Source organism: Rattus rattus, chromosome 8, assembly GCF_011064425.1.
Source record: "Rattus rattus isolate New Zealand chromosome 8, Rrattus_CSIRO_v1, whole genome shotgun sequence".
Lineage (NCBI taxonomy): Eukaryota > Metazoa > Chordata > Mammalia > Rodentia > Muridae > Rattus > Rattus rattus.
The window spans coordinates 106,720,240-106,745,199 of NC_046161.1; the positions used below are offsets into that span (position 1 = coordinate 106,720,240).

General features: G+C 49.9%; 1 protein-coding gene across 1 annotated transcript in view; it reads left to right on the plus strand.

Annotated features, from left to right (window-relative positions):
• Pcnt (pericentrin) overlaps window positions 1–24,960 on the plus strand; it is an 84,353-nt gene that overhangs the window by 26,880 nt on the left and 32,513 nt on the right. Inside the window, exons 14-22 of the mRNA XM_032911050.1 lie at window positions 8,379–8,530; window positions 8,840–8,991; window positions 9,301–9,533; window positions 10,655–10,817; window positions 11,249–11,461; window positions 16,027–16,256; window positions 16,791–16,907; window positions 18,165–18,368; window positions 22,212–23,069. Coding sequence (XP_032766941.1) covers window positions 8,379–8,530; window positions 8,840–8,991; window positions 9,301–9,533; window positions 10,655–10,817; window positions 11,249–11,461; window positions 16,027–16,256; window positions 16,791–16,907; window positions 18,165–18,368; window positions 22,212–23,069 — 2,322 coding nt within the window. The remainder of the gene's footprint in view (window positions 1–8,378; window positions 8,531–8,839; window positions 8,992–9,300; window positions 9,534–10,654; window positions 10,818–11,248; window positions 11,462–16,026; window positions 16,257–16,790; window positions 16,908–18,164; window positions 18,369–22,211; window positions 23,070–24,960) is intronic.

A 24,960-nucleotide genomic window follows, 5' to 3' on the forward strand; every position in this document is an offset into this window, starting at 1 on the left:
GCGAAGCAACCCGGAAGGAGGTAAAGGGTCCCGAGCAGCAGGTGACGGAGTCAGAGGCCTCCACTCCCACTGTGGGGAGTCCCACACGAACACCAAGCTATGCAGCCATAGGTATATCCAGAGGACCCAGCTCAGCCCCATACAAGGTCTGTGTTTGCCGCTTTGTTCTCTGCGAGCCCCTGTGAGCCCTGCTTGGTTGGTTCTGTGGGCCCGATTACTCCGTCTTACTATGGAACTTGGTTCTCTCACTTGAATCTAAAGCTCACTGTTTCAACCAGTCTAGATGGCCCTTGTGCCCTGAGGTTTCATTTCTGCCTCCTGCACGCAGGGATTATGGGTAAACCCTCTTGTATAAGGATGTGGTCCTGGGGTTTTGAACTCTTGTGAGCTCAGCACCCGCGGAGCCATCTCCCCTGTCTCAAAGCAGGGTTTACTAAGTGCCTGTTCACAATGACAGCCACAGCGGGCATCAGGTGAACCTGCTGGTTCCACATGGGAAGAGTGGAGGTGGCAATGGACACAGTACAACTGGACACACTTAGAAGTCTGTACACACAGTATGGCTGCTTCTTCAGAATTCGTCTTTATGACCTGACAATATCACATGGCAATTTTGAGATGAGTCTAACAAAGCAATGGGAACCCTTCAGCTTGTGAAGCTTTTGGAGGGACCTGGCTGAGACCCCTTTCTACATCAGGGCAAGGTATTGTTCGTTGCCTTGGTCTCCCAGTATGTAATATGCTAAGAGGCCCTGACCCTGGCAAGTCCAATCCTCCTATAGGTCCATGTACACAGCACATATGTGTTTGTATACACATATACATAGAACACAGTGTATGCACATAGTCTTCATTCTGTACCTGTAGGCTAGAACCGCACCCCACCCCAACTCCCTAGAGTCACCTGAGGACCCCTCAGGCTCATCCGCCTGGGTGTTCTTAGATCAGAAAGACTTGTTTCATGATCTTCTGGGGCTGGAAAGAGCCGTGTCTGGTTGACCACCACTGCCGTGGTACAGCAGGTCACCTTCGTGTCATCCCATTTCTGGCTTACACTTCTGCCTCTTTCTCACTGTGCTTGTGTGAGTTGGGGTCTGGACAGGGCTGGGTGGGCACTGAGTGTTTTAATTTTCGTTCTTGCGACAGTCAGCCTTTTACCCTTTACCCTGGATTCGTGCGGGCAGGTCAGTAAGCACGGTCAGTCTTGCCACATGATCAGACTTGCTTGGCTTTGAGACATTTCCTCCAGTGTCTTCTCAGAGTGCTACCCAGGATGCCAGGACTGGCATCTCAAAATAGCAGGGACGCGCTGTCCTTACTGCCTCGCAGGCTCTGGCGAGCCACAAATATCTTGCACCTGTCCGCAGAGCCAAGCCTCTTCTCAGCAGAACGGTTGGGCGGGGTATTTTCCGGATTACCGCCATTTGCAGTTTGTGAAAATCATTCTCTGAAAACGTAAGCTGGGTCTTCTTCAGATAGAAGGGCGTGTCCCGTGAAGAAGTCTCCCTGGCCATTGACCCTAAGCAAGATCGTGGTCCGGAAGTAGCTACAGAGGGGCCAGTGCTCATTGTCCAGGGCTGTTCCATATGTTCTTGTATAAAACCCAAACCTGTTTGCAGGCTAACCCTTGGACGTGGTAAGAGAACTGAGTCAGTCAGTTTTATGGCGTTTGAATGTCTGTGCCTTACTATAGTGTTTACCTTCGCTCTAAGTGGTGTTCTCTGTGCACCGTCTCTCCTGACACTTTCCCAGGCATGTTTGGTCTGTTCGCTAACCACTTAACCACATGTAATGCTTTCATGTATGAAAATACATGAATGTTTGGAGAAATCTAAAAGTATGTTCTTTTAAAAAAGTTCTTGAAAAGTTTCTTTTTATTTTTACTTATGTATGCAGGCACGTGAGTTTGTGTGTGTGTGTGTGTGTTTGTGTGTATGGTGTGTGTGATACCAGAAGAGGGTATTGGATCCTCAGGAACTGGACAATGGGTACTTGATGGGTGCTGGGAACCAAACTGAGGACCTCTGGAAGTTCAGCAAGTATCTCTAACTGCTGAGCCATCTCTCCTGCCCCTAAAATGCCATTTTTTATATTGGCCATACCTAGTCACGTCAGCTTTGTGACTGTCGTTGAAACCTTGTAAGATTCCGGTCACAGACCTGCGGAAGTGCCTCACCCACTCCTGAACATGTAGAATGCTCTGGGTCTATCCTGCTGCAGGCTTCCCTAGGACAGACCAGGGTGTTCTGCCTGATGGTTCGGCCGTCTGGTGGGAGGTCGGGCTGCCTGCTTTCTGCTTGCTTCCCATGGAGTCATACGTCCTTATAGATACATATATCTGTCAACTGCCTTCAAGTCCTTCCTCTGACAGAGGGAGAGTGAAGACTGCAGAGCTGTGCCTCCAGCCACGGGTCCTACAGCTCTGCTTTAAGGCAGAGGGCCCAGTGTCAGCCTTTTTAGCTGAGTTCAGGGGACTCCCTGCTTCTTTGCTAGCCTTTCCTAGTGGGATCCTACATGAAACCACTGTTTTCTCTGCTCATGGTCAGTGAGGTCACAGAGAGTACAGATGACCAGTCTGGTAGGCTCTCCTGTTCTACTGCAGAAGAAATCAAAAAATAACTGAAAAAGTATCATTTGTTTTCCCTTTTGAAGATTTATTTTTATTCACACTATATCTATACATATATGTGTGTGTGTGTGTGTGTGTGTAAATACAACCTGCTTAGTCTATAATGTTACACACACACACACACACACACACACACACACTTATCTGCTAAGCCATCTCAACATTGTAATTGATGGCTTCCTAATGTATATGAATGCCTTTCCATACAGTTGGTCTTTAGTGATTCAGTGCATCACTACTCTCTTCTAGCTGCTGACACGACAGGGTAACAGGACCTTAACAGCCCAATCTCAATTCTGTGTCTCTTGCTTGTGTGCTAAACACTGGGCACTGGGACTGTGATGGTTTGTATATGCTTGGCCCAGGGAGTGGCACTATTTGGAGGTGTGGCCTGAGGTGTGGCCTTGTTGGAGTAGGTGTGTCACTGTGGGCGTGGGCTTTAAGACTCACCCTAGCTGCCTGGGAGTCAGTCTTCTGCTAGCAGCCTTCAGATGAAGATGTAGAACTCTCAGCTCCTCTTGAACCATGTCTACCTGGGTGCTGCCATGCTCCCACCTTGATGATGATGGACAAACCTCTGAACCTGTAAGCCGGCCTCAATTAAATGTTGTCCTTAGAAGAGTTGCCTTGGTCATGGTGTCTGTTCAAAGAAGTAAAACCCTAAGACCGAAGTTGATTCCAGGGACTGCGGTATTGCTATGATAGGCCTGACCATGCTTTGGTTCAGACGAATGTGGATTTTGGGGCTTTAGATTTGGAAAGCAGTGGAATGCTATCAATGGGCCTTAATGAGCCATCCTAGTAGGAATATGAAGACTTTGTTATCGAGAGCAATTTGAACTGTGCAGACCTGGCCCAAGAGGTTTCAAGGGAGAAGCATTTCAGTATGTGGCATAGAGACTGTTTTTGTGGAATTTTGGTGAAGAATGTGGCTGCTTTTTCCCTGGTCTGAAGTGTCTACCTGAGGCTAAGGTGAAGAGATTTATGTCAATTGCACTGACAAAGGAAGTCTCAGATACGCCCAGCAGAGACTTTGTTCTCTGGTTAGGTCTTATGAAGAGCGTTCTGAACAAGCATGGTAAGTTTAGAAAGGAAAACTATAAAGTCTATGGTTTGAGTACTAAGGGGGCACCAAGAGGTGAACTGGAGCTGAGTCCTGTGTTCTAGGAGGCAGCAAATGGAGAGAATAGGACTTGGGGCAAGATTCCACACATCGAACCCAGGAGATAAGGCCAAACAGGTCACTGAGTTCAAGGCCAACTGAGACAGAGGAGCAAGTTCTAGGTGAAGAGAAGCTTGAGTCCTGGTGTGGTAGTGCACACCTTTAATCCCAGGAGACGGGTGTGCAGATCTCGGAGTTCAAGGCCAATCTACACAGCAAGATCCAGGACAGCCAAGCTTAGGCAGTGAAGGAGCTGGAAAACAGAGAGCTGGTGATAACGTAATAGAACAAGGGGGCCGTGTTCCAGCTCCTGCAAGGAGCAGAGCTGGGCAGCTTTGGTCACGTGGCTCTGGCTTCGGAGTCCAGAATAGAAGGGACTGCTGGCACAAATGATGGTGGTTAACTGGAGCTAAGAAATTTTAGTGGTAATAAGATGAGACCAGCGTTAGTGAGGTGAAATCTGGGAAGTGTTTTCTGAGAGCACAAAGAAGCTGTGTTCCAGAGAGAGCCAAGGTTGTGCCTCGTGCTGCAGCTGTACTTGGTAATGTGTAAGAGTCACCCAGGAAGCCATGACAGGTCATGAAGAGCAGCTGAGGTTTGGCACTGTGAGAGGCCATTGGTGAAGGTGCAGCCTCAGTTCGAGTAGATGGCCCAGGACTGATGGGGTCAGGCAAAGGAGTTGAGGCTTGACATCATGAAGAGGGCCTAGGAGAGGCCATTAGTGAAGCCTAGTTACAGCAGAAGAGTCCAGAGTACTGCAGTTGCCAGCACCATAGATGATCACCAAGAACAGCAGCAGCAATGGAGGAATCAGCCAGAGCCTAGAGTGCTACAGAGGGCAGAGCTGGAGAAGTGGCCCAAGCCCTCTGGAAGAGCCCAGAAGAGCATGTGTAGATCCCAGACATTGGAACAAGAAGCTGTGAAGTTAAAGTTGCCTTGGAGACCCCGAGATGTTAGAGAGGCCAGAGCTGTGGGATGTCTGCCAAGGCAATCTGCTAACAGGGAGTGGACCCAGCCCAGGGGAAAAGTTCGTTGCATTCTACAAAGTTAAAAAAGGAGTGGAGATCTGGAGAGCACTTTGACATCAGACATAGAGATGTTTGGAGTTTGCCTAGCTGGTTTCCCGTCTTGCTTTTGGGGTTACAGTTAAGTGATTGGGTGAATCTCGGAAGAAACTTTGAACTTTGGACATTTAACATTGTTGGGACTGCTATAGTCTCGGTGGACTTTGGAAATTGAACTAAAATGTACTTTTTTTGAAATGCTACTTTTAGGTGTGGCCCCCATTGAACAAGACTGTTGGGGCCTGGGAGTGAAAGGTGATGGCTTGCATATGCTCGGCCCAGGGAGGGGCACTGTTTGGAGATGTGGCTTTGTTGGAGTGGGTGTGTCACTGTGGGTGTGGGCTTTGATACTCTAGTCTTAGCTGTCTGGAAGTCAGTATTCTGCTAGCAGCCTTCAGATGAAGGTGTAGAACTCTCAGCTCCTCCTGCACCATGCCTGCCTGGATGCTGCCATGCTCTGGCCTTGATGATGATGGACTGAACCTCTGACCCTGTAAACCAGGCCCAATGAAATGTCCTTGTAAGAGTTGCCTTGGTCATGGTGTCTGTTCAAAGCAGTAAAACCCTAAGAAGTCAGTGGGAATTCTGTGATTTTCAAAATCAGGTGGCTGTTAAATGCTAGCACTACTATCTGTAGTAAGCATTCTGTCAGAGTGTTTGATGGGATCAGGGCAGTTGTCTGATGGCAGTAACAGATCAGCAGGGCTTAGTCCAACTACAGAGACCTTGCCTGTGCTGAGAGGTGGACTGACATGGTGGTGACTGCACAGGAAGGTGAGTGGCTAACAGGGCAAGCAAAGCCTAGGTGAGGTGAGGCTTTGGAGACAGTTGGATCCAAATGTGTGGGGTGAGGTTACATGAGGGGGCGTAGCCTTCAAAGTATTCTGCAAAGGCATGATTTACATGTCAGAAATTCTCAAAAATAGCGAAGGCCACTTAAGATCAGCGTGTATGCTTGTGCAAACTCAGTAAAAAGAAACTGCATACATGTAAGACGTTGAGGCAGGAGGATCTCAAGTTCAGGGCCAGCCTAGGCTGCATGGTGACGCCCTCTCTCAAAAAAGCAGAGGGGAGGCAGTTAGCAGAGTTAGAAATCACACTGATAAGGAAATCATGAAGGTGATGCGGTGGCTACCCGGGGGAAGTGAGGTTCATACTTCGTGTGTATGAGAAAGGCACAGAGGGGCCTGCAGTTGCCTGAGAGCCAGTGCAGTCAGTGGCCCCGGACGGCTGCATCTGCTGTTCTGGCGGTGCGTATGGCGGTGCGTGCGTACGGCAAGGGAAACTAAGTGTAAGCTACCACATTACCACTTGCACGGGAGTTACCCGTGAAGCTCAGTGGTAACTCCAGCTAAGAGAAGGGCAAACGTTCCTTTAGGCAGACCACACTCCAAAAAATTCTGTTTTTATCGTGACATAGTCTTACTAGCATCTTTAGAACTCTACATGTTCAGTTGAAGTAACATTGAGAAAATAACATCGTGTGATTATGTCCATGCTACCAGAGTAGCTCATGCCTCAGCAGCATTCCTCCGTGAGCTCATACCCCTTCCCTTCCATCCTCTGCTTTTAGGTTTCTTGTACACTTACTAATGCTTTTCTTTTTTCTTTTTTTTTTTTCGGAGCTGGGGACCGAACCCAGGGCCTTGCGCTTGCTAGGCAAGCACTCTACCACTGAGCTAAATCCCCAACCCCTGCTTTTCTTTTTTCTTAATGCACCTCTGAATAATACACTGTGTAACTTTGTTTTTGAAATTTTGATTATCCCTACTCTACTTATTTACTGCTGTGTGTGTGTGTGTGCTTGCGTGTGTGCGTGTGCATATGTGTGTGTCATCATGCATCTCTGCCATGTGGGAGTCAGGTTTTGAACTCAGGTCCTCAGGCTTGGCGGCAAGAGTCTTTATCTGCTGAGCCATTTTGCTGGCCTAATTGCCTCCATGGTAACAGAGGATCGGCATGGTCTGTGAAAGATAATTGGTCCCTTTTCATGGCTGGGCTTCCTTCTGAGACGTGAACCAAAGTGGGGCTGTTGGCTTTTTCCATTTTCCCACCTTCGTCAGGTTTGTTCCTGTGAGCTTTGTTTTGTGAATCTTCTCACATCAGAGCTCAGAGCATTCTGCACACATCCAGGATGCTTCCGTCTCTGGACTCTCTCTACTGAAAGCGCCTGTGTTTTTTCCTGTACTTGGCACCTCCTCCTCTCTTCCACCCTTCTCGCCCTGCTGGTTTTGTGGCTATGATATGACATCACGAGTCGTAATCTGCATTTCCTTATTACTAAGAAGATAATGTCAGCTCATATGTTTATAGTCAGTTTGTGTTTTTCGACTGGAAGCCAACCAGTCCCTGTGATCCTCCTGCCTCTAACCCTCTCGGAGCTGGGTTTGTGACTTGTTGTTCAGGACGCCTGGGTTGCTACGTGGATGCTGATTTCTGAGCTGCAGTCCTCATGGCTTCCCAGTGCTCTTAACTACGGAGCCGTCTCTCTAGCATATCCTGTTTAATTTTTGTGCTTTCTAGGCCACTGACTTCTCATGGGCCGCTGGCCCATCTGTGTCCCACTGTATAGTTCTTTCTTGTCATGGTCATGGGTACGTGCGCTCACCACTTAGTGCTGTGCAGCGTACAGCGCCTCTGCTTGGAGGCCACTGGTCTTAGGCTCCTTGTCTTTTTTTCCTCTGACCTGGAGCGTGTCGGTACATCAGCTGATCCGGGCTCTGGTACAGATGTGGATGTGTGTTGGAGGGGTGGAAGTGTGCCTCTGTTTGACCAGAGGAAGATGGCTGCTTTGTTCTGCCTGGTGCCTCCATGGGCCTGTGTGGTAATTGTACTTTTCTCTTTCATTTGGAAAATGCCAAAATTCTTTGTCACTCACAGCTGGCCCAGGCCAAAGAGCCTTGGATTAATGCTGCTGTGGTATCTTTCCCTTGTATGCCAAGCTACTGCTTAGGACATCAAGGGAAGCCTGAGTGGCCAGCAACAGAACAGGTCTACCTGCTACCTGTCCTGAATGGCGGCTGAGACTCTGAGCCCTTGTTTTGTCTGCCTGTTTTGTTTTGGAGTCAGTGCCTCTTACATAACCCTGGCTGTCCTAGAACTCAATATGTAGACCAGGCTAGCCTCAGACTCAGATCCTCCTGCCTTTGCCTCCTGAGTATTGGGAGAGAAGGTATGAGCCACCGCTCCAGGCTTGCCTCTGTTTTTGAAGAGAAACACATATGAAGGACCCGTGTCTGCATGTTGACTAATTTCATGGTGAGCGATGAGGCCCGGGGATTTTTATTTTGAATGATTATTTGCGATATGAATCTGCCCTTTCATTTCTCATGTATCAGGGAATATATATACTTCAGGAAGTAATAAACGATGAAGAGCAGCGCTTTGACCTTTACTCACTCTCGCGCTCATCGCCAGCCATGTTTTTATTTAATATAATTTAAAAGTCGTGACGGGATTTCCCAGCAGGCACTTGTGTTAGCCCAAGCTGTTTTCACAGCCGTCTGCCCCTTTTTCTCACCAGGTGAGGGACCAGGTCTTCTTGCTGAGCCGGGAGTTAGAGGAGTGCCGAGGCGAGCTGGAGCAGCTGCAGCAGAGGCGGGAGCGGGAGAACCAGGAGGGCGCCACTCTGATCTGCATGCTCAGGGCTGACGTGGACCTGGCTCAGAGCGAAGGGTCAGTGCCTCGTCCTGCACGGCCGCTCCCGGCCCGCTGTGCTTGTTGTTGGGCTTCTGAACATATTGTCACCGGGGCTTAGAGACACCAGCCATGCTGTTCTCCAGTCCTAATGATACCCGGACGCGTTCACAGCCCCTCACAGTTTACCGAAGAGCAGCCAAATCTATTGCTTTATTGAAGTCCTGTAATCATGGCCACCCTCCCCCAACCGCCCCCCAAATGAAAGCATTTGCAGGCATGTGGTTAGCATTTTGTGAAGGAGCAAGAACAGCTCTGATGATAGATTTTTTTTTTCCCCTCTCTTAGGAAAGCCCTCCGAGATGCCCTGAGGAGACTTCTCGATCTGTTTGGGGAAACGCTGAAGGCAGCTGTGACCCTAAAGAGCCGGATCAGTGAGCGTGCGGGGCTCCTCCTGGACCATGAAGATGCTGTAGATACAAGCGGTGCCCAGTTAGCAGGTACAGACACCCACCAAGATGGGTGTTGCCTGTTACCTCTGTAGCCCAGGAAGGGGACCCCAAATGCCCTCGGGATCTTTGTTCCCCATTGGTTCCCATACTCTGGAGAGCAAGGATCAGGCCTAGGTAGAACGACCTGAGTGTGAGGTTGGTTCCTAGTGTGCTAAGGAGGTGAATCATCTGTGTCTTCCCCACGCCATTCCCCACACCTCCCACGCCACCCCCACCCCCACACGCTGGTCCCAGGTCGGCCCAGGTAGTGAGCTCACTGAATGAAGGTGTGGGTGTCTGTGTGTGTTTGCCTTGTAGCTGCAGCCCTTGGCGAAATGTGGCCCGACGAGGGTCTACTAGACATAGACAGAGCCTTGCCAGAAGGGGCAGAGACATCGTCCGTGTGCGAAATCAGCAGTCACGTGTGTGAGAGTTTCTTTATGAGCCCCGAAAACACCCAGGAGTGTGAGCAGCCGATTCGGAAAGTCTACCAGAGCCTCAGCACCGCCGTGGAGGGCCTCCTGGACATGGCCCTGGACTCCTCCAAACAGGTGAGGCCCAAGCCCCACAGCAGAGGCCGCCGGGTGAGTGGGTAGAGGAGACAGACGAGTCACCGACGACGGGGCGCACAGACGGTTATGTTGGCACAGACTCGGTGTTCCCAGCTCATCCCGGCTTGCAGGACGCAAAGATATCGTCATTGTCCAGGCACATCCGCATTCACAGGTGCTCCCAGCATGCCTTATTTCCACCATGTGGTTGGAGACAGAGACCTTAACCTTTTCTGGGTGATGTTTGCTTTCTCGTTGATTTTACTCTCTTACGGCTGATTGTGTAAGCTTTCATGTACGCTTCTTTAGCTGACATCTTTCTGAACTAAAATTTTCAAGGAAGCATCCCGTGAGAAGGACAGCCAGAATCTTGGTTGATTCCCCAGTCCGATCCTCAGCACCGTGTAAACCAGGCACGGTGGTGCACGCCTGTGGTCCTAGCACTTAGGAGGTAGAAACAGAAGGATCAGGGGTTCAAGGTCATCTTCTGCTTAACAGTAAGCTTGAGCCCAACCTAGGGTAGATAATGTCCTGCCTCAAAAGCAAACCGCAGGGCCACGTGTGTGGACTTTTAGTCCCAGCACGTGGGAGACCAGGCTGGTCTGACAGCAGGTTCCAGGCCCGTTAGGGCTGTATAGTGAGACCCTGCCTTTGAACTAAAAACGACCACCATCAATCAAAACCTATAAATCCACCTTTTGCAATTCACTCATACTATAATGCTTTGTATTTGGAGCTTATTGTCACTAAGAAGTGGAGTTTGTTATTAGAACAAACATGGAAACACGAAGCTGGAGAAAGCAACAGATGACTTCTCCAGAGCTTAGGGGTCACCCAGTAAGGGTTTCTGTGTGAAACTTTCCTGGGCCCTGATGCTGTGTTGTCCATGGGGGCTCGTGGGGTATGGGTGTTTCATGTTTGAGGCCCATTTAGGCCTTACTGGGAGGGGATGTCAGAGGAGGGTAAGGAGGAGCCTCGACCCATGTAGAGACTGCTCTGTTACAACGCACGGCCCTGCCCCCAGGACTAGTGGTGGGGACTCTGATATTAACACCCACCCCGGCTTCTCTTCACACCTCTGTATTCATGTATACATGGGATTCTCCAATGTATTTCAACAGCTGGAGGACGCCCGTCAACTCCATCGCTGTGTTGAGAAAGAGTTCCGGCATCGGGATGAGGAGATGGCCCAGGCTGTGCAGAAGCAGCAGGAGCTGCTGGAACGCCTGAGGGAGGAGAGTGCGGCCAAGGACGGGCTGGCACTGGAGTTGCACACGGCTGAGGGTGAGTGGTACGTGGTGGGATGAGGGTGAGGGGCCAGCTCGGCCCCTCGGTAGTTTTCTCTGGTAAGTTGCATTGGCTCTGGGAAGCCACGTTGATCGGTCTGTGTGTGGGCTACAAGGGTCCTAATGACTGGAGTCACATGGTCCTGAGCTCTCTTGTTCTGTGAATCAGTGTCACAGGAGCACCTCTGGCAGGCCACCTGCTCTGTCACACAGATGGCACCTCTGTGCAGATGAATGGGCTGCCTGCTTTCAGCTCTCTTGAGGGATCAGGTCTTGTCTAGAACCCTTCTGAGGGTTACTGACTAGGAGCGATCTGCTCTGACCTTCCAGTTCTCCAGCCACATCAGCTTTTTGTACAGGCCCCGCTGCAGTCTCTGTCACCCTTCCACATGGTTTGCCATATCTGCCTGTGCTTGGCCTGTCTTTTAGGTCTCCTTGAAGGCTTCAAGGTGGAGAAAGCAGATCTGCAGGAGGCGCTGGGCAAGAAGGAGGAGTCGGAACAGCAGCTGATCGTGGAACTAGAGGATCTGCGAAAGCAGCTGCAGCAGGCTTCCCGGGAGCTGCTCACTCTGAAGGAGGAGAACTCCGTCCTGTGGAACCAGAAGGAAACTTTCACCAATGAAGCAAAAGAAAGAGAAGCTGGTGAGAAGTGTGATTGGCAGGAGGCCGAGTGGGATGGGAGAGAGAACAGAGCTGCTGGTCCCGGAATGCATGAAAACTTGGTCTTTCTGAGAGAAGTGCAGAAAGCAAGGGGGCGTGTCTGTGAGAGTCTGTGATTGCCTGGGATGTTTTATGGGAAGCACTGGCTGCAGGAAGGACCCTTGGGTAGGGTGCAGCATCCTGTTGCTCTGCAGTGGTCCGGAGGGAGTTTGTCTTCATGGTTGACATTGCTCATGAGCTGTGCCTCTAGGGAAGGCAGCAGGTTCATGTGTCAAGGTCTGGAAAAGGAAGGGTCCTAAAACCATACTGAAAACGAGTGTCTGGCGTTAGGCCTGTGAAGGAGTTCGTATGTGCCAGCTGCCTTGGAGGAGCTCTGACAAGCAAAGGAGGGACGGTTTCTTTTGGCTCGTGGTCTGGGAGGTTTCAGACACGGCTCCTTGGCCCGCTTGGTTTTAGGCCTGTAAAGAGGCAGCATGTCGTGATGGGATTGGGTGACAGAGGAAAGCCCCTCCGCTCCCTGCAGTCCAGGAGGAACGAGAGCTCTCACCCCCAAACCATTAGGCAAGGGTTCTTCCACTGGTGGGCGGAGCGTCATGACACCGCCCTCCCACAGGCCCCAGCTCAGAAGAAGACTGTATTTGGGGCCACACACGCCATTCACCATGAGAGCTTTTGAGGAAACATCCAACATTTAAACCATAGTACACTTTGATCAGATCGTTTTACTTCCTGGAGAGGCAGGGTCTTCCTGTGTAGACAGGTTAGTCTTTTCACTGTCCTCCTGCCTCAGTGCACCTGTGCGCTGGGACTATAGCATGCCAGCAGGCTGTATTTTATATAAAGTATATTTTTAGATTAGACATAATACATACACTGAATGAAGTGTCACTTTTGACCTGTCAGAAACACTTCCACTTCCGTGTGTGCCCTGACCGCTGTATCTTCCTTCCCGTGTGTTCTTACTGTGTCTTTTATTTTCAGCTTTCCTTCTGTGGGAATTAGCTGGGCAGGCAAGACCCTTGTGAGCCGCACTGTATTCTGCTTCTTGGGCTTTCATAGCCTGCTGGTTTCTCCCCGTCTGTGTGTGAGATGAGCTCTGCTCTCAACCCATTCTTTATGTCTTGCTTTTTGTTAGGTCTCCTTTTCTCTTCTGGGACAGTTCTCAGCTGCTGGACCTTCCTTGTGCTTGCCCTGTGCCCGAGTCCTGTCCCTGCACACCCTGTGTTTTATTAACACAGAGATAGAGTCTCTGAGGGCCGGTGGAGTATTAGGCAGCCTTGAAGTACCCCGCATGCGTATTCTGGGTTTCTTTGGGAATCCTTTGGGACTGCCACCACTGTTCCCCTACATCTTTGTCTGTGGCAATCACCACAGTATGGCCTGGGGTTCTGGGCAACACCATGGCTGGGTTGCGCCTGTGTGTTCCAGGCAGAGACCCAGGAGGAGGTGGGGCCCGTGCAGGGACCTGTCGTTGGCCCTGTGGCCTCAGGGAATCTCTTGTCCATTGATCAAGCTCTTGCGACTTCAGAGTCTTGTAGGCTGGACCTCACTTGGAATTGATAACGCAGCCTTAATTTTCACTCTTGTCCCTTTGTCCTTGCCCCAGGGGGCCGTAGTCGTGAGCTTGTTCACGTGTGCTCGGCCTCGGCCTCTCTCGCTCTGAGCCGACACTCAGCACAGCAGCCGGGGCTTCCTTGATTGCAGGCTTCTGCGGTCACCTGGGGCCCTGTGACTATAAACAGCCCCCAGGACCTTGGAGAACCCCATCCTGCCTCTCTTTCCTTGGGCTTTTCTTCCAGTTCTTCACGTGTGTCATCTCCTGTTTTCTCTAAAATGACCTCCTGACCCCCGTGTACCAGGCTCTATGTCCACTTGAGGGCAGCCAGTGGTGTCGTGGATACGCGGGGCCTACACCCTGGAATGCTGCCGGCCCTCGCTTTCTCTGCTGTTCCTGGTCTGGGTCTCGTTTCCCTCCCTGTGATGCTGTCTTTCCCATTACCACAGGCACCCCTGTCTCTGCAGGACGCGAGGACGCAGGTCTGTAAGGAGTGTGGGCTCTGCATGACGTCCCTGTGCGTTTGCTTCAGATCGCTCAAATTACTAAGGAACAAATGCCTCGTAGCGTTTGCCGCAAATTAGTGATGATGTTATAATCTTTAATAACCATTCCTAAAAATCGGCAGCACCACCCATGTTAGTGTCCTGGTGGTGTTTACCCTTTTCTCTAATGACTCTCCCGGTTATAAGTCCAGTTTGTGCTGTCTTGCCAAAATTGATGCTGTGACCATTATGCTGTTTGCTGGGTCAGGTCCCTGTGCAGATCCCCTGGCGGGGATCTGGGGAGGGGCTGGGCCTGCCTGTGGTCTGTGCCTTGTTTGACTACCCTGATGGGAAGTTCTCATCTCCACAGCCCCCAAAAGCCATGGCCCCACCACTGGCTGGAAATGGAAGGTGGTGCCATCAGGCCTTAAAGGTACCTGCGCGTTTCTTCATGACGCAGCCATGTTGACTGGCTAAGCTTACACCTTCTCCTTTAAGAAAGCTTGTGAATGACATGGTTACAGCTGCATGTTAAGGACAGTTCCCTGAAGCTGCTGACTTCCTAGCATGGACGTTTTTTGATAATGCTACATTCGTGGTAATAGTTTGTCAGGAAAGTAAGAATTTCTGAAATTCACTGGGACAGTGATGCAGCCTTTAATCCCAGCACTGGAGAGGCAGATGCAGTTGGATCTCTGAGTTCGAGGTCAATCTGGTCTACATAGTGAGTTCTAGGACAGCCAGGGATATACAGAGAAACCCTGCCTCAAAAAGACACAATAAATTAATTACTTAAATTCATATCCCTACATGTTGATAATCCCCCAGGATTTGTCACTAGTGAATCCTTTTTTTCTAATATTTATTCATTTTAAATATGTGAGTACACTGTCACTGTCTTCAGATACACCAGAAGAGGACATCAGATCCCATTACAGACGATTGCGAGCCACCATGTGGTTGCTGGGATTTGAACTCAGTACCTCTGGAGGAGAACAGTCAGTGCTCTTACTGGCTGAGCCATCTCTCCAGCCCGTAGTGAATCCTTTTAAAGGAGAGGTTTGTTAATCTGTAGTTTCAGTTCAGATGGGGCCTTCTGTCCATGCCTTCTTACTTCATTTGCATCGCTGAAGTCCTGGAAAATGAGTTGCTATCTGTGTGTTTATTTTGTGGCACTGGTGATACACCTAGCGTCTGTATTGTGGCAGATGACCTCTCTCCCACACCCCCAGCTCTGGCCTGTGTAACTTGCTAACTAATAGAAACTGGTCTCTGGAGGCCGGCAAGTCCACGGTGAGGCAGGTCTGAGCCTCAGAAGCCGCGGTTCTCTTCAGGATGGTACCTTGGACACTGGTTGCACAAAGCTAAAAGGCCAAGAGAGAGCAAGAGAAAGAATACCCCTCCCTGCTTTGTTGGAATTAAACTCATCCACCAGGGTGGGGTCTACGTGCCAAGTTGTATCTCAAAGGCTCTCTCATAACAACTTTTTTTTATTCTAAACAATTTTATTTTATTTTATTTTAAAGAATTATTTTATATATGTGAGTACACTGTAGCTGTCTTCAGACACACCAGAAGAGGGCATCAGATCTCATTACAGATGGTTGTGAGCCACCATGTGGTTGCTGGGAATTGAACTCAGGACCTCTGGAAGAGCAGTCAGTGCTCTTAACCACTGAGCCATCTCTCCAGCCCCTCTCATAACAACTTTACTTTGACAGCTAAACTCCAGCCTGCATTTTACAGGGGACAGGCCTTCAAACCCTAACCCTAGTTATTTAAACCCTGTTTTGTTTTATTAAATGCTGTCTGTTTTCTCTGAGATATGGCACAGTCCTGGCACAGCTGATGTTTCTGCCTCCCCACTAAGCTGTCAGTAGGGTGGAGACTTTAACCCATGCTGAATTTCACGTGGGAGACTAAATTTTCAGATTATGGCACACCTCTGATTTCCCAGGACACACTTTTTGGGAGAGTGGAAAGGGGGTTGAGACACGGTCTCAGTGTAGATCAGAAGTAACAGAGATCCACCTGCCTCTGCCTCCCAAGTGCTGGGGTTAAAGGTGTGCACACTACCCCTGGCTTCCGGACACACTTAAGTTAGGCTTCTAAATTTTAGCCAGGTTTTACTTAGAAGATGTGACTTTTGTTTTCAGAAGTAATTTGTATTTTCGGAGATCACCTCACAGAGTTGGGAGTGTGTTAGGGTTGGGCTCACGGTCTGACGGGAGACAGGCTGGTTCAGGCTTCAGTTGGCACAACTGTGCAGAGGAGGAAAGGTTTTGGAGGGGACAAGGCTTGACTCTCTTCATGAGGCATGTTTGAGTCGCACGCTCACCGGGCAGCTGGATGTGGTGATGGCTCTCTCCTAAGGGCTCCCCTGCCGTTACAGTTTGGATTCCTATGAGCAATCTGTCAGGCGCCGACAAGCCGCCCGTCACGAGCCTCGCTTGGTACAGCCAGTGCTCTGAGGTAGGACTCCATGTCTGTTTTCTTGGCATCCTTAGCGCTGCAGAAGGAGGTGGAATCTCTTACCAGAGACCAGTGGGAGTCCCGGAAGCAGTCTGAGAAGGACCGCGCCACCCTGCTCTCCCAGATGCGTGTCTTGGAGTCTGAGTTGGAGGACCAGCTAGTCCAGCACCGGGGCTGTGCCCAGTTGGCTGAGGAAGTGACCACCCTGAAGCAGCAACTGGCCACCCTAGACAAGCACTTACGTAGCCAGCGCCAGTTCATGGATGTAAGAAGGCTCTTTTTGTTTGGCTTTTTATTTTGTTAATGTTCATCACTAAAACTGACTAGAGCACAAAGAGCTTCTGTGTTGTCATGTCATGGGCCAGTGCGGAATGCTTATAGCAGTGGCCTTGCCGCCTTGACTGTGGCGGGGGACTTGCATTTTGTGAAGATCCTAAGTGAACATTCTGTCATTTTCTTGACCCATATCTCTTCCTGCCATGGTCTTGGGAGAAAGTTCTGGCAGTTGAGCTGTGCGCTGGCGACCTAGGAGGCGTTTAGCTGACTTCTACAGAGAGCAGAGCTGTCTGTGCTCACTGTGGCTTCCTGCCCAACAGTTTCAAAACGCTGTGACTTTGTGAGAGGTCCCCTTTGCAGTTTATCGACATCATTTCTTTTAGCTCCATTTTGAAAACTTGGCAAGGGCAACGGGGTTGTTGTTGGGTAAGCGGACGTGCGTGGTGTGTGGCTGCAGCCTTATTCCGTGGCTTTGTCGCATGTCCCCCAAAGTACTGTCCTCACATGCGGCTTCCTGTTCTAGGAGCAGGCTGCTGAGCGGGAGCACGAACGAGAAGAGTTCCAGCAGGAGATCAAATGGCTGGAGGGGCAGCTCCGCCAGGCCACCCGGCCACGGCCTCCGGGGCCCCGGGACAGTCAGGTAGGTCAGCCTGTGGTGTCCCCTGTCTGTGGGTGACTGGTTACTGCAACATTTTAAAGCTTTGTTTTCCTTTACCCTTTGCCTTCCCTGGACATGGAAACTCCAGTGCGCCCAGCTAGATGAGGAGGTAGGGTGAACAACACCTCCCAGCTTCGGTCCCTTCTGCCCGCCACCGATGGCTTGCAGCTTCCTAGCACAGCTCTCCCACACCCTGCCTGGTGGTTTGCTGCTGTTTGTGCTGCCCTGATGCTCGCTCCTTGCTTTTGTTTGGGGCTGTGGAAGTCTGCAACCCCCTGTCAGATGCAGCTGTAGTTGATTTGCTCATGCTTTTTTAAAAAATGACACATCAGGAAAGAATGGGTCCCCAGGAAGTTGTGAGGCATAGAACTAGTACAGTACGTAATTCCCTTTAGGGATGAGGGTCAATAGATGAGCAGGCTTCAAGGCCATGATTGGGTCTCCGAGTGAGGGAGAGAACATTGGGGAGAAATATATGGGGATAGCGTATAAAGACCGAGCATGATGAGACCTCAAAGGGAAGGAAGAACGAGCTTCCCTTCAGTAAGCTTGAGAATGACTGGTACACAGCTCAGCCTTCAGCAAAACATCCATGCATGTATGTAAAAAAATTTTTTTTTGATAAATAGCTCTGGCTGTCTTGGAACTCACCATGTAGACTAGGCTTGCTTTGAACTCAGAGACCCGCCTGCCTCGGCCTGCCAAGTGCTGGTATTAAAGGCATACACCATCATGACTGGCTTTTCTTGCTGTGTAGCCCTGGCCATCCTGGAGCTCCATCTGTAGATCAGGCTGGCTTTGAACTCAGAGATTCACCTTCCTCTGCCTCCAAAGTGTGCCACCATAGCCCAGACTTTTTCCTTCCTTTGTTTCGCAGTTCTTTTGTAAAAGTGCTTTTTATTTTTATGAGCATTGGTGTTTGGCCTGCATCTGTCTCTGTGTGAGGGTGTCGGGTCCCCTGGAACTACAGTTACAGACAGTTGTGAGGTGCGGGTGCTGGGAATTGAAGCCAAGCTCTCTGGAAGAGCAGCCAATGGTACATATGGCAAAACGGGGTAGAAGAACCAGGCATCATAAACAGAGCTGTCAAGTCACTGCCTGCCTCCTGATACTTTCTGGGAGAGGTGGAGGGGGCGTGGCCTGACTCAGGCTGGTTTTATTATTGACAGTTTGATTTGGAAGGTTTTTTTGTTTTAAAACTCTTTAAAATGTTCTTCATACATTTGTTTCCATGTTTAGGTGGAATTGTTACAAGAGAAACTGAGAGAAAAATTGGATGGGTTTAATGAATTGGTCATAAAGAAAGATCTTGCAGATCAACAGTTATTAATTCAAGAGGAAGAGATTAAGCATCTCGAGGAGACAAATGTCAACATTCAAAGACAGATGGCCCAGCTCCAGGAAGAACTGGAAAAACAAAGAAGAAGCACAGAAGAGTTAGAGGTAAAGCTCCCGGCTAGGTCCAAGTACTAAGCCGGGTGTGGGGTGGGTCACGTAGGTCCAAATACTAAGCTGGGTGTGGGGTTGGTCATGGGGCTTCGTGGGGCCGGCCATGCACAGAGCTGTAGTGTCTCTTGGGCACGTGGCTTGAGACTCAGGAAGGGGCTTGTACCCTGAACCTCGTAGTAGGCCTGGACAGATGTCCCTAGTGGCCTTGGGGCAGCAGGCTGGCTTTTTCAAGATGGGGCTGTCTCAGTCCCTAGACTCAGTTGTGTCTGTGTTTGAGCGACTAGTTCAGGACTTGAACTTGGGAGTTTTCGTTTGCTTTTTGTCATCAGATGTTACCAGAGTAAGAGCCAAGGAGACATGCTGTTCAGCAGTCAGTAGCTCGAGGGAGACAGGAGTCCCCCTTGAGGGGTTAGCGCAGTTTTCAATAGTGTTCCTGAGGGGAGCTTTTTTCAAAAGTGCTGACGGGAACCTGACTTCTCCTTGTTATCTTGATTCTCCTATTTAACCTGCGCACTGAGGATCCTACCCTGCTCCAGTCACTTCCTACAGCTCACCTCAGGGCTGTTGCAGCCTTATCCTTTGACTTGAGCTCACTGAACTTTAGATATAAAGAGATAGAAAATGCCTGTTTGTTCTCCTCCCATTGGACCACTTGTTTCTTTATTCCCCAGCGTTTTGTGAGCGTGCTTACTATGGTAAATGTTCTCTGAAACATTACTTTTTTTTTTTTCTAAGATTTATTTAATTTATATGAGTCCACTGTAGCTGTCTTCAGACACACCAGAAGAGGGCATCAGATCCCATTATAGATGGTTGTGAGTCACCATGTGGTTGCTGGGAATTGAACTCAGGACCTCTGGAAGAGCAGTCAGTGCTCTTAACCACTGAGCCATTTCTCCAGCCTAAAACATTTCTTTAAAAAAATATTGCTGTATTATATATGTGTGGCTGTTGTGTCTGCATGTATGTCTGTGCATCACATGTGTGCAGTGCCCTTGAAGGCCAGAACAGGGCATTGGGTGGAACGGGAATTATAGATGGTTGTGAGCTGTTCTATGGGCTGGAGGGAATTGAACCTGTGTCCTCTGGAAGAGCAACCAGTGCTCTCAACTGCTAGGCCGTCTCTTCATTCCTTGGATACTTTTTTTTCATACATTCATGTTGGCAGTTGGACATATCGTCCAGCTTGTCCTGTTTCTGTCTGTTCCTGTGTTTTGCAATTGCTACTAGCCCAGTGGACACTTACCTATGCTGTTCAGTGATTACTCATAGCAGTAGGTCAATTCCAATGCGATGGGCCCCAAGTTTCTGTTTGTAAGCGAGTTTCGGAAACGGTGTCTTTCAGTATTTCTTTGAGTTTCTATAATCATGCCCTTGTTCCCCGTTAGCCTGTTAATACAGTGGTGTGCGTGGTGGCGTTTGCAAGTGTGGAGTCAGCCTCACAGCTCCCCTGCTCATCATGCTTCCTTCCGTGTGCAGATGTTCTGCGACGTTATCTCTGTCCCCACCAGGGACATTAGTCAGCTCTTGAGCTCTTTGAGTCAGTTTTTTCCCCTTCTTTTTCTGCTTTTGGAAGAGATAGTCCAATTTGGTATTAATCCTTAAATGTGAAGTTAGATTTTTGTTTGTTTGTTTTGTGGTCTTTTTTTTTTTCAAAGATGTATTTGTTTATCTATGTGAGTACACTGTAACTTTCTTCAAACACACCAGAAGAGGACGTCGGATCCCATGGCTGTGAGCCACCATGTGGTTGCTGGGGATTGAACTCAGGACCTCTGGAAGATCAGGTGGTGGTGCTCTTAACCGCTGAGCCAATCTCTCCAGCCCCTGTTTGTTTCTAAGATGGGATCTTTCTCTGTGGTCCTCGCTGTCCTGGAGCTCACTCTGTAGACCAGGCTGACCTTGACTCAGAGCTCTGCTCACCTTGGCCTAGGATTGAAGACGTTCGTTTTCGTGCCCAGCTGTGAAGTAGACTTTTCAGTGAAGCCGCCTGATTAACCTTTCTTACTGCGGTTTGGTCGCATCTTTTTCATTTCCTTACTAATTACAGAACAAGTAAAATTAATTTCCTATTGAGAAATTTAGAGCCTTTCTTCCTTGAAGTATTTTTTTTTTTTTGGCCTGTCCTATTTTCTCTTTGCTTAGTGTTCTAATTACAAATACACCGCATATTTTTCACAATGTGGATGATTTGAGCGATACATATTTTTGGGGGCGGGGCGCATGCTCAGACTCATCCTTGAAGATCCTTTCCGGCCTGAGTGCAGCACACAGAAAAGGTGAGCAGATTGGAGCTTTCTGTGCCTTTAGAGATTGTCTCACTCTTCTGTTGCTGTCACGAGACACCATGACCAAATCAGTTTACAAAGAAGGAGTTTATTTGGGGCTCACAGTCTCAGAGGGTTAGGGTTCCTGGCCATCGTGGCAGGAAACATGGCAACAGGCAGACATGGCGCCGGCGTGGTAGATGAGTGTTTTCTTCTTGCTTCACAAGCAGAGGGCAGAGAGCACACTGGGAAAGACCTGTGCTTTTGAAACCTCACAGCCCGCCCCAGTGACACACCACCTCCACCAAGGTCACACCTTCTAACCCTTCCCTAACCTTTCTACTAACTGGGGACCCCGTATTGTGGGGGCCATCCTCATCCAAAGCGCCCCCGAGAGTCTTGTCTTTCACGTACCTTCTGTTAACTGTAGAACACGGCATTTCTGGGAATTCTATGTGGCGTGTGGCTGATACCATTCAAACCGAGCTGGGGGCGGGAGTGGTTGGGGAACTACTTGGTTTGGGTTGGGTTGGTCTGGTTTGGTCTGGTTTGGTCTGGTTTGGTCTGGTTTGGTTTGGGTTTATAAGACAGTTCTCACTAGGTCAGCCATGCTGGCCTCCCGCCTTCCAAGTCCTGGGATTAGAGGTTGTACCTAACCACACCCACTGGCTTTTTTGTTTTCGTTTTTATTATGGGCCTGGTTTGTATTTGTGTGTGAACTAGGAAGTCGAGCTTGCGAGACTTAGGGTAGAGTTAGGGTTAGGGTTAGGGTTAGGATTAGGGTTAGTTGTTTCCAGGCCCTGGCTATTTCGAAAGCACAATATGAGACGTTCACTACGCAACGTTTAGAATGCGAATCGGTTAGACTGTCCCTGGTTTTGGTCACTGCATGTAACAGCAGCTACAAAGAGAACAGAGTTGGGCTGTATTGATGGGTACAATCCCACGTTCCCACTAACTGTTTCTGTAGGTTTATTTCATATCTAAGTTCCTCTAAAGTTCCTGGGGACTGGGTGAAACGGCACACCACGAGCGTATTCTTTCTGTCTGTGAAGGGGGTTCATGTCGTAGAAGCCTCCACCGTATCTTCGGTGTTCACTCCGGTGGCTGGAGGAACAGCGGCTGTGGGCCACTCAGCTCATCACACAGCCTCTGGCTAGTATGACACCTGAAGCTTAAATTACTGCTGCAGGAAAATGAAAGAAGTCAGTCAGAAGGATAACAGTGAGGGGTCTCATTGGTACAGCCGGAGGTGTGTCAGCCTCACAAGTAGGCACAGAGGACTGAAAGGCCATAAGCATCCTTGGCTGAAGAGAAGCTCAAGACAGAGTTTCTGAGGTTAGACACAGGCTATGCTGAGGTTCGCAGGCGTCCTCTCTCTGAAAAGCAGGTGTAGTGCGTTTGTAGTGTTTGGATTTACAAAACAGAAAGGCATCGGAGGTGGGATGGGGTACTGTTGGTTTGTCCCTGTCTCTGTTCTTTTCAGGAGTCAGACCTCCAGGCTTCTGTGTCCTGGAAAGGGGAGGCTCTCAGGTGTCTCACCACCTCACGACTTGTGCTTCCTCGTTAGGTTGTGAACAGCAGGAACTCTGAGATTGAAGAGCTGAAAGCCATTATCGAACACTTGCAGGAAAACCAGGAGCAATTACAGAAGGCCAAAGCAGAGGAAATTGAGCAGCTGCATGAAGTCATCGAGAAGCTGCAGAGTGAGCTGAGCCTCATGGGGCCCACGGTGCATGAAATGAGTGACCCTCTGCCTGGCAGCCTCCACACGGAGCTGTCCTGCCTCCAGGCGGAAGGCCTGGGTGGCCAGGCCCTGCACAGTGAGCTGCAAGCTGCACAGGCAGCCAAGGGCGCCTTCAGCCAGCTTCTGGCAGACCATGGACACAGCCAGGCCCTGGAGGCACTGCAGGAGCGGCTGCAGGACGCAGAGGCGGCGGCTGCCAGACACCTGACTGAGCTAGAACACTGTGTGGCCCTCAGACAGGCTGAGGTGGAAGCCATGGCCTCTCGGATCCAAGAGTTTGAAGCTACCCTGAAGGCCAAGGAAGCAATCATCCTGCAGAGAGACTTAGAAATTGATGCTGTGAACAAGTGGAAAGTTAGCCATTCCGTGGAGCTGGAGGCCCTTCTTTTGGCGTTGGCCCACTTCCAGCACGCTGTGGAGCAGCAGACCTCTGCCACCCCAGACGAGCCCCCCAAGCTACGGCAGCTGCTCGTGCAGTGCGCTCGCCTCAGCCACCAGCTACACGTGCTGTACCGGCGTTTCCTCAGGTGCCAGGTGGAGTTGGGCCAGCATCAGCCTCGTGTAGCGTCTGTTGGCTGTGCGGACCCTCCTGCAGAGGCACAGCCTAAAAAAGATGGTGAACTGGAACAGGACGGAGTCAGCAGTGGGCTAGCCTTGGCTCCCCACAGCCTGGCTGCTCAGGTAGGCCTCCGTCCTTACGGGCTACAGGAGGTAGCCTTCTGCGCCTTCTGCGTCCGGAGCTACTGCGTCTGTCTTTTGACCTTTAGTGACTTCTTCTTTTTTCTTTTTTTTTTTTTTTTTTTTTTTTTTCTTTTTTCGGAGCTGGGGTCGAACCCAGGCCTTGCACTTGCTAGGCATGCGCCCTACCACTGAGCTAAATCCCCAACTCCGTGACTTTTTTATTCTGCACACTGGGCTGTTCTTGTCATTGGTGGCTCCTGCTGGGCAGAGAAGAGAGCCTGGGGTTTGGGTCACCTGGGCTCAGTGGCTCCCTCTAGTGAGTGACTCCTGCTGGCTTTAAAATTATTAGCATTTTAAGTCACTTCAACTTTTTAAAACAATTCTTTCAGTGTTCCGGGTACTATACACAGTGATACAGAGGTTACTTGGCATTAATTTCATGGGGGTTTGTGTGTGTTTTCCAATCAGTTCTTTAAAAAATAATCCTATCCTATTTTGAGCTCCTTTATTGTGGAGCAGAAGGCCCTACCCAAGCTGTCTTTTAGAAATGTCCCAGTTTGACTCTGAGTATAGCTTTCAGGATTAGCTGCCCTACTGTTCCCACCTGCTTCGGGGTTCCCTACCCCAGGCATCCTTCTACTCTGATGACGGACGTCCTCTCCCTGCTGTGCCTGTAGCCCGGCTGTGGGCGGTGAGCAGAGCCAGAAGAGCTTTCCTCCAGGGCCTCTGTTTGCTTGTGGTTCAGCTCTACTGCTCAGGTGGCCTGAGGAGCAGCCAGGCCACATCTGAATCCCTGACTAACCCAGCTCCAGCGTTAGGACATTGGCTCCCAACCCATGGGGCGTGAGACCCCTCTGGGAGTCTAATGACCCTTCCCGGGGGTCACGTATCAGATGTCCTGCACATCAGGTATTTATATTATGATTCATGGCTACAAAATTACTTCTGAAGTAGCAATGAAAACACTTTGACGGTTGGGACCTCACCACAACACGAGGAACTGTGTGAAAGGGTCGCAGCCTTAGGGAGGTGAGAACTGCTGCTTTAGAATAATCCACAGTCTGCCCGAGACCTTGTGACACCAAGGGATGCCAGCCTCCATGAGGTGACTGGAAGCAGAGATGCTTTTAGTGAAACATGCAGTGCCCTGGAGCACAGAGAGTGACAGCAGGGGTCTTGAAGGGATGCCGGTGTGTGGGCTTGGTGACCGGTGGCTTGGGGTAAGGTGCGCTGGGCCTGCCCTGCTAAGTTGGGCCAGGCTCTGTAGTTGGGGGCGGGGTGCATCATGACAGGGTTGCTTGCTTCTCTGAGGTGGGAGTATCCACGTATCAGGGTCTCCTTTGAGTCCCTACACCCTGTTGTATTGACACTCCTTGTACATTCTGAAGGCCCTTACAAGCTTTATTTAAAGATACATGCTCACTGGAGTCTGCATAGATAACTCTTGTTCATGTGAACACCAATTTGCCCCACTTTCCAAATCCAAAAATCTTGGAGATTTTTAATCTTGATTCATTTCCATCGTTCCCACCAGTGTCTCTTCAGCTTTGAGAAGATTTGGAAGTCTTGGGATTTATTTTTTGAGCCTTGCTTTTTCTTTTTTCTGACACTCCCCCACCCCTACCCCCCAATAGCTTTTGCTCTAAGAAAGGGTCAGTTTTTACTCTGGGAAAGAAGGTTCTCTTGGGGAACCTTGGCCTTTCCAGGCCCCATGTACCCAGCAGCCCTCACCCGCCCATCCGCTCCCCGTCCTGGGCGTGTGTCAGTCACAAGTACTTTTGTGAGAACAGCGTCCTTCTGGTGAGTGAGGTCCTGTGTGTGGCCTGCTCACTGGTGCTTACAAAGCAAGCCCATGGCTCCTTAGCTACTCAGAAGACTCCTAAAGCTGTCT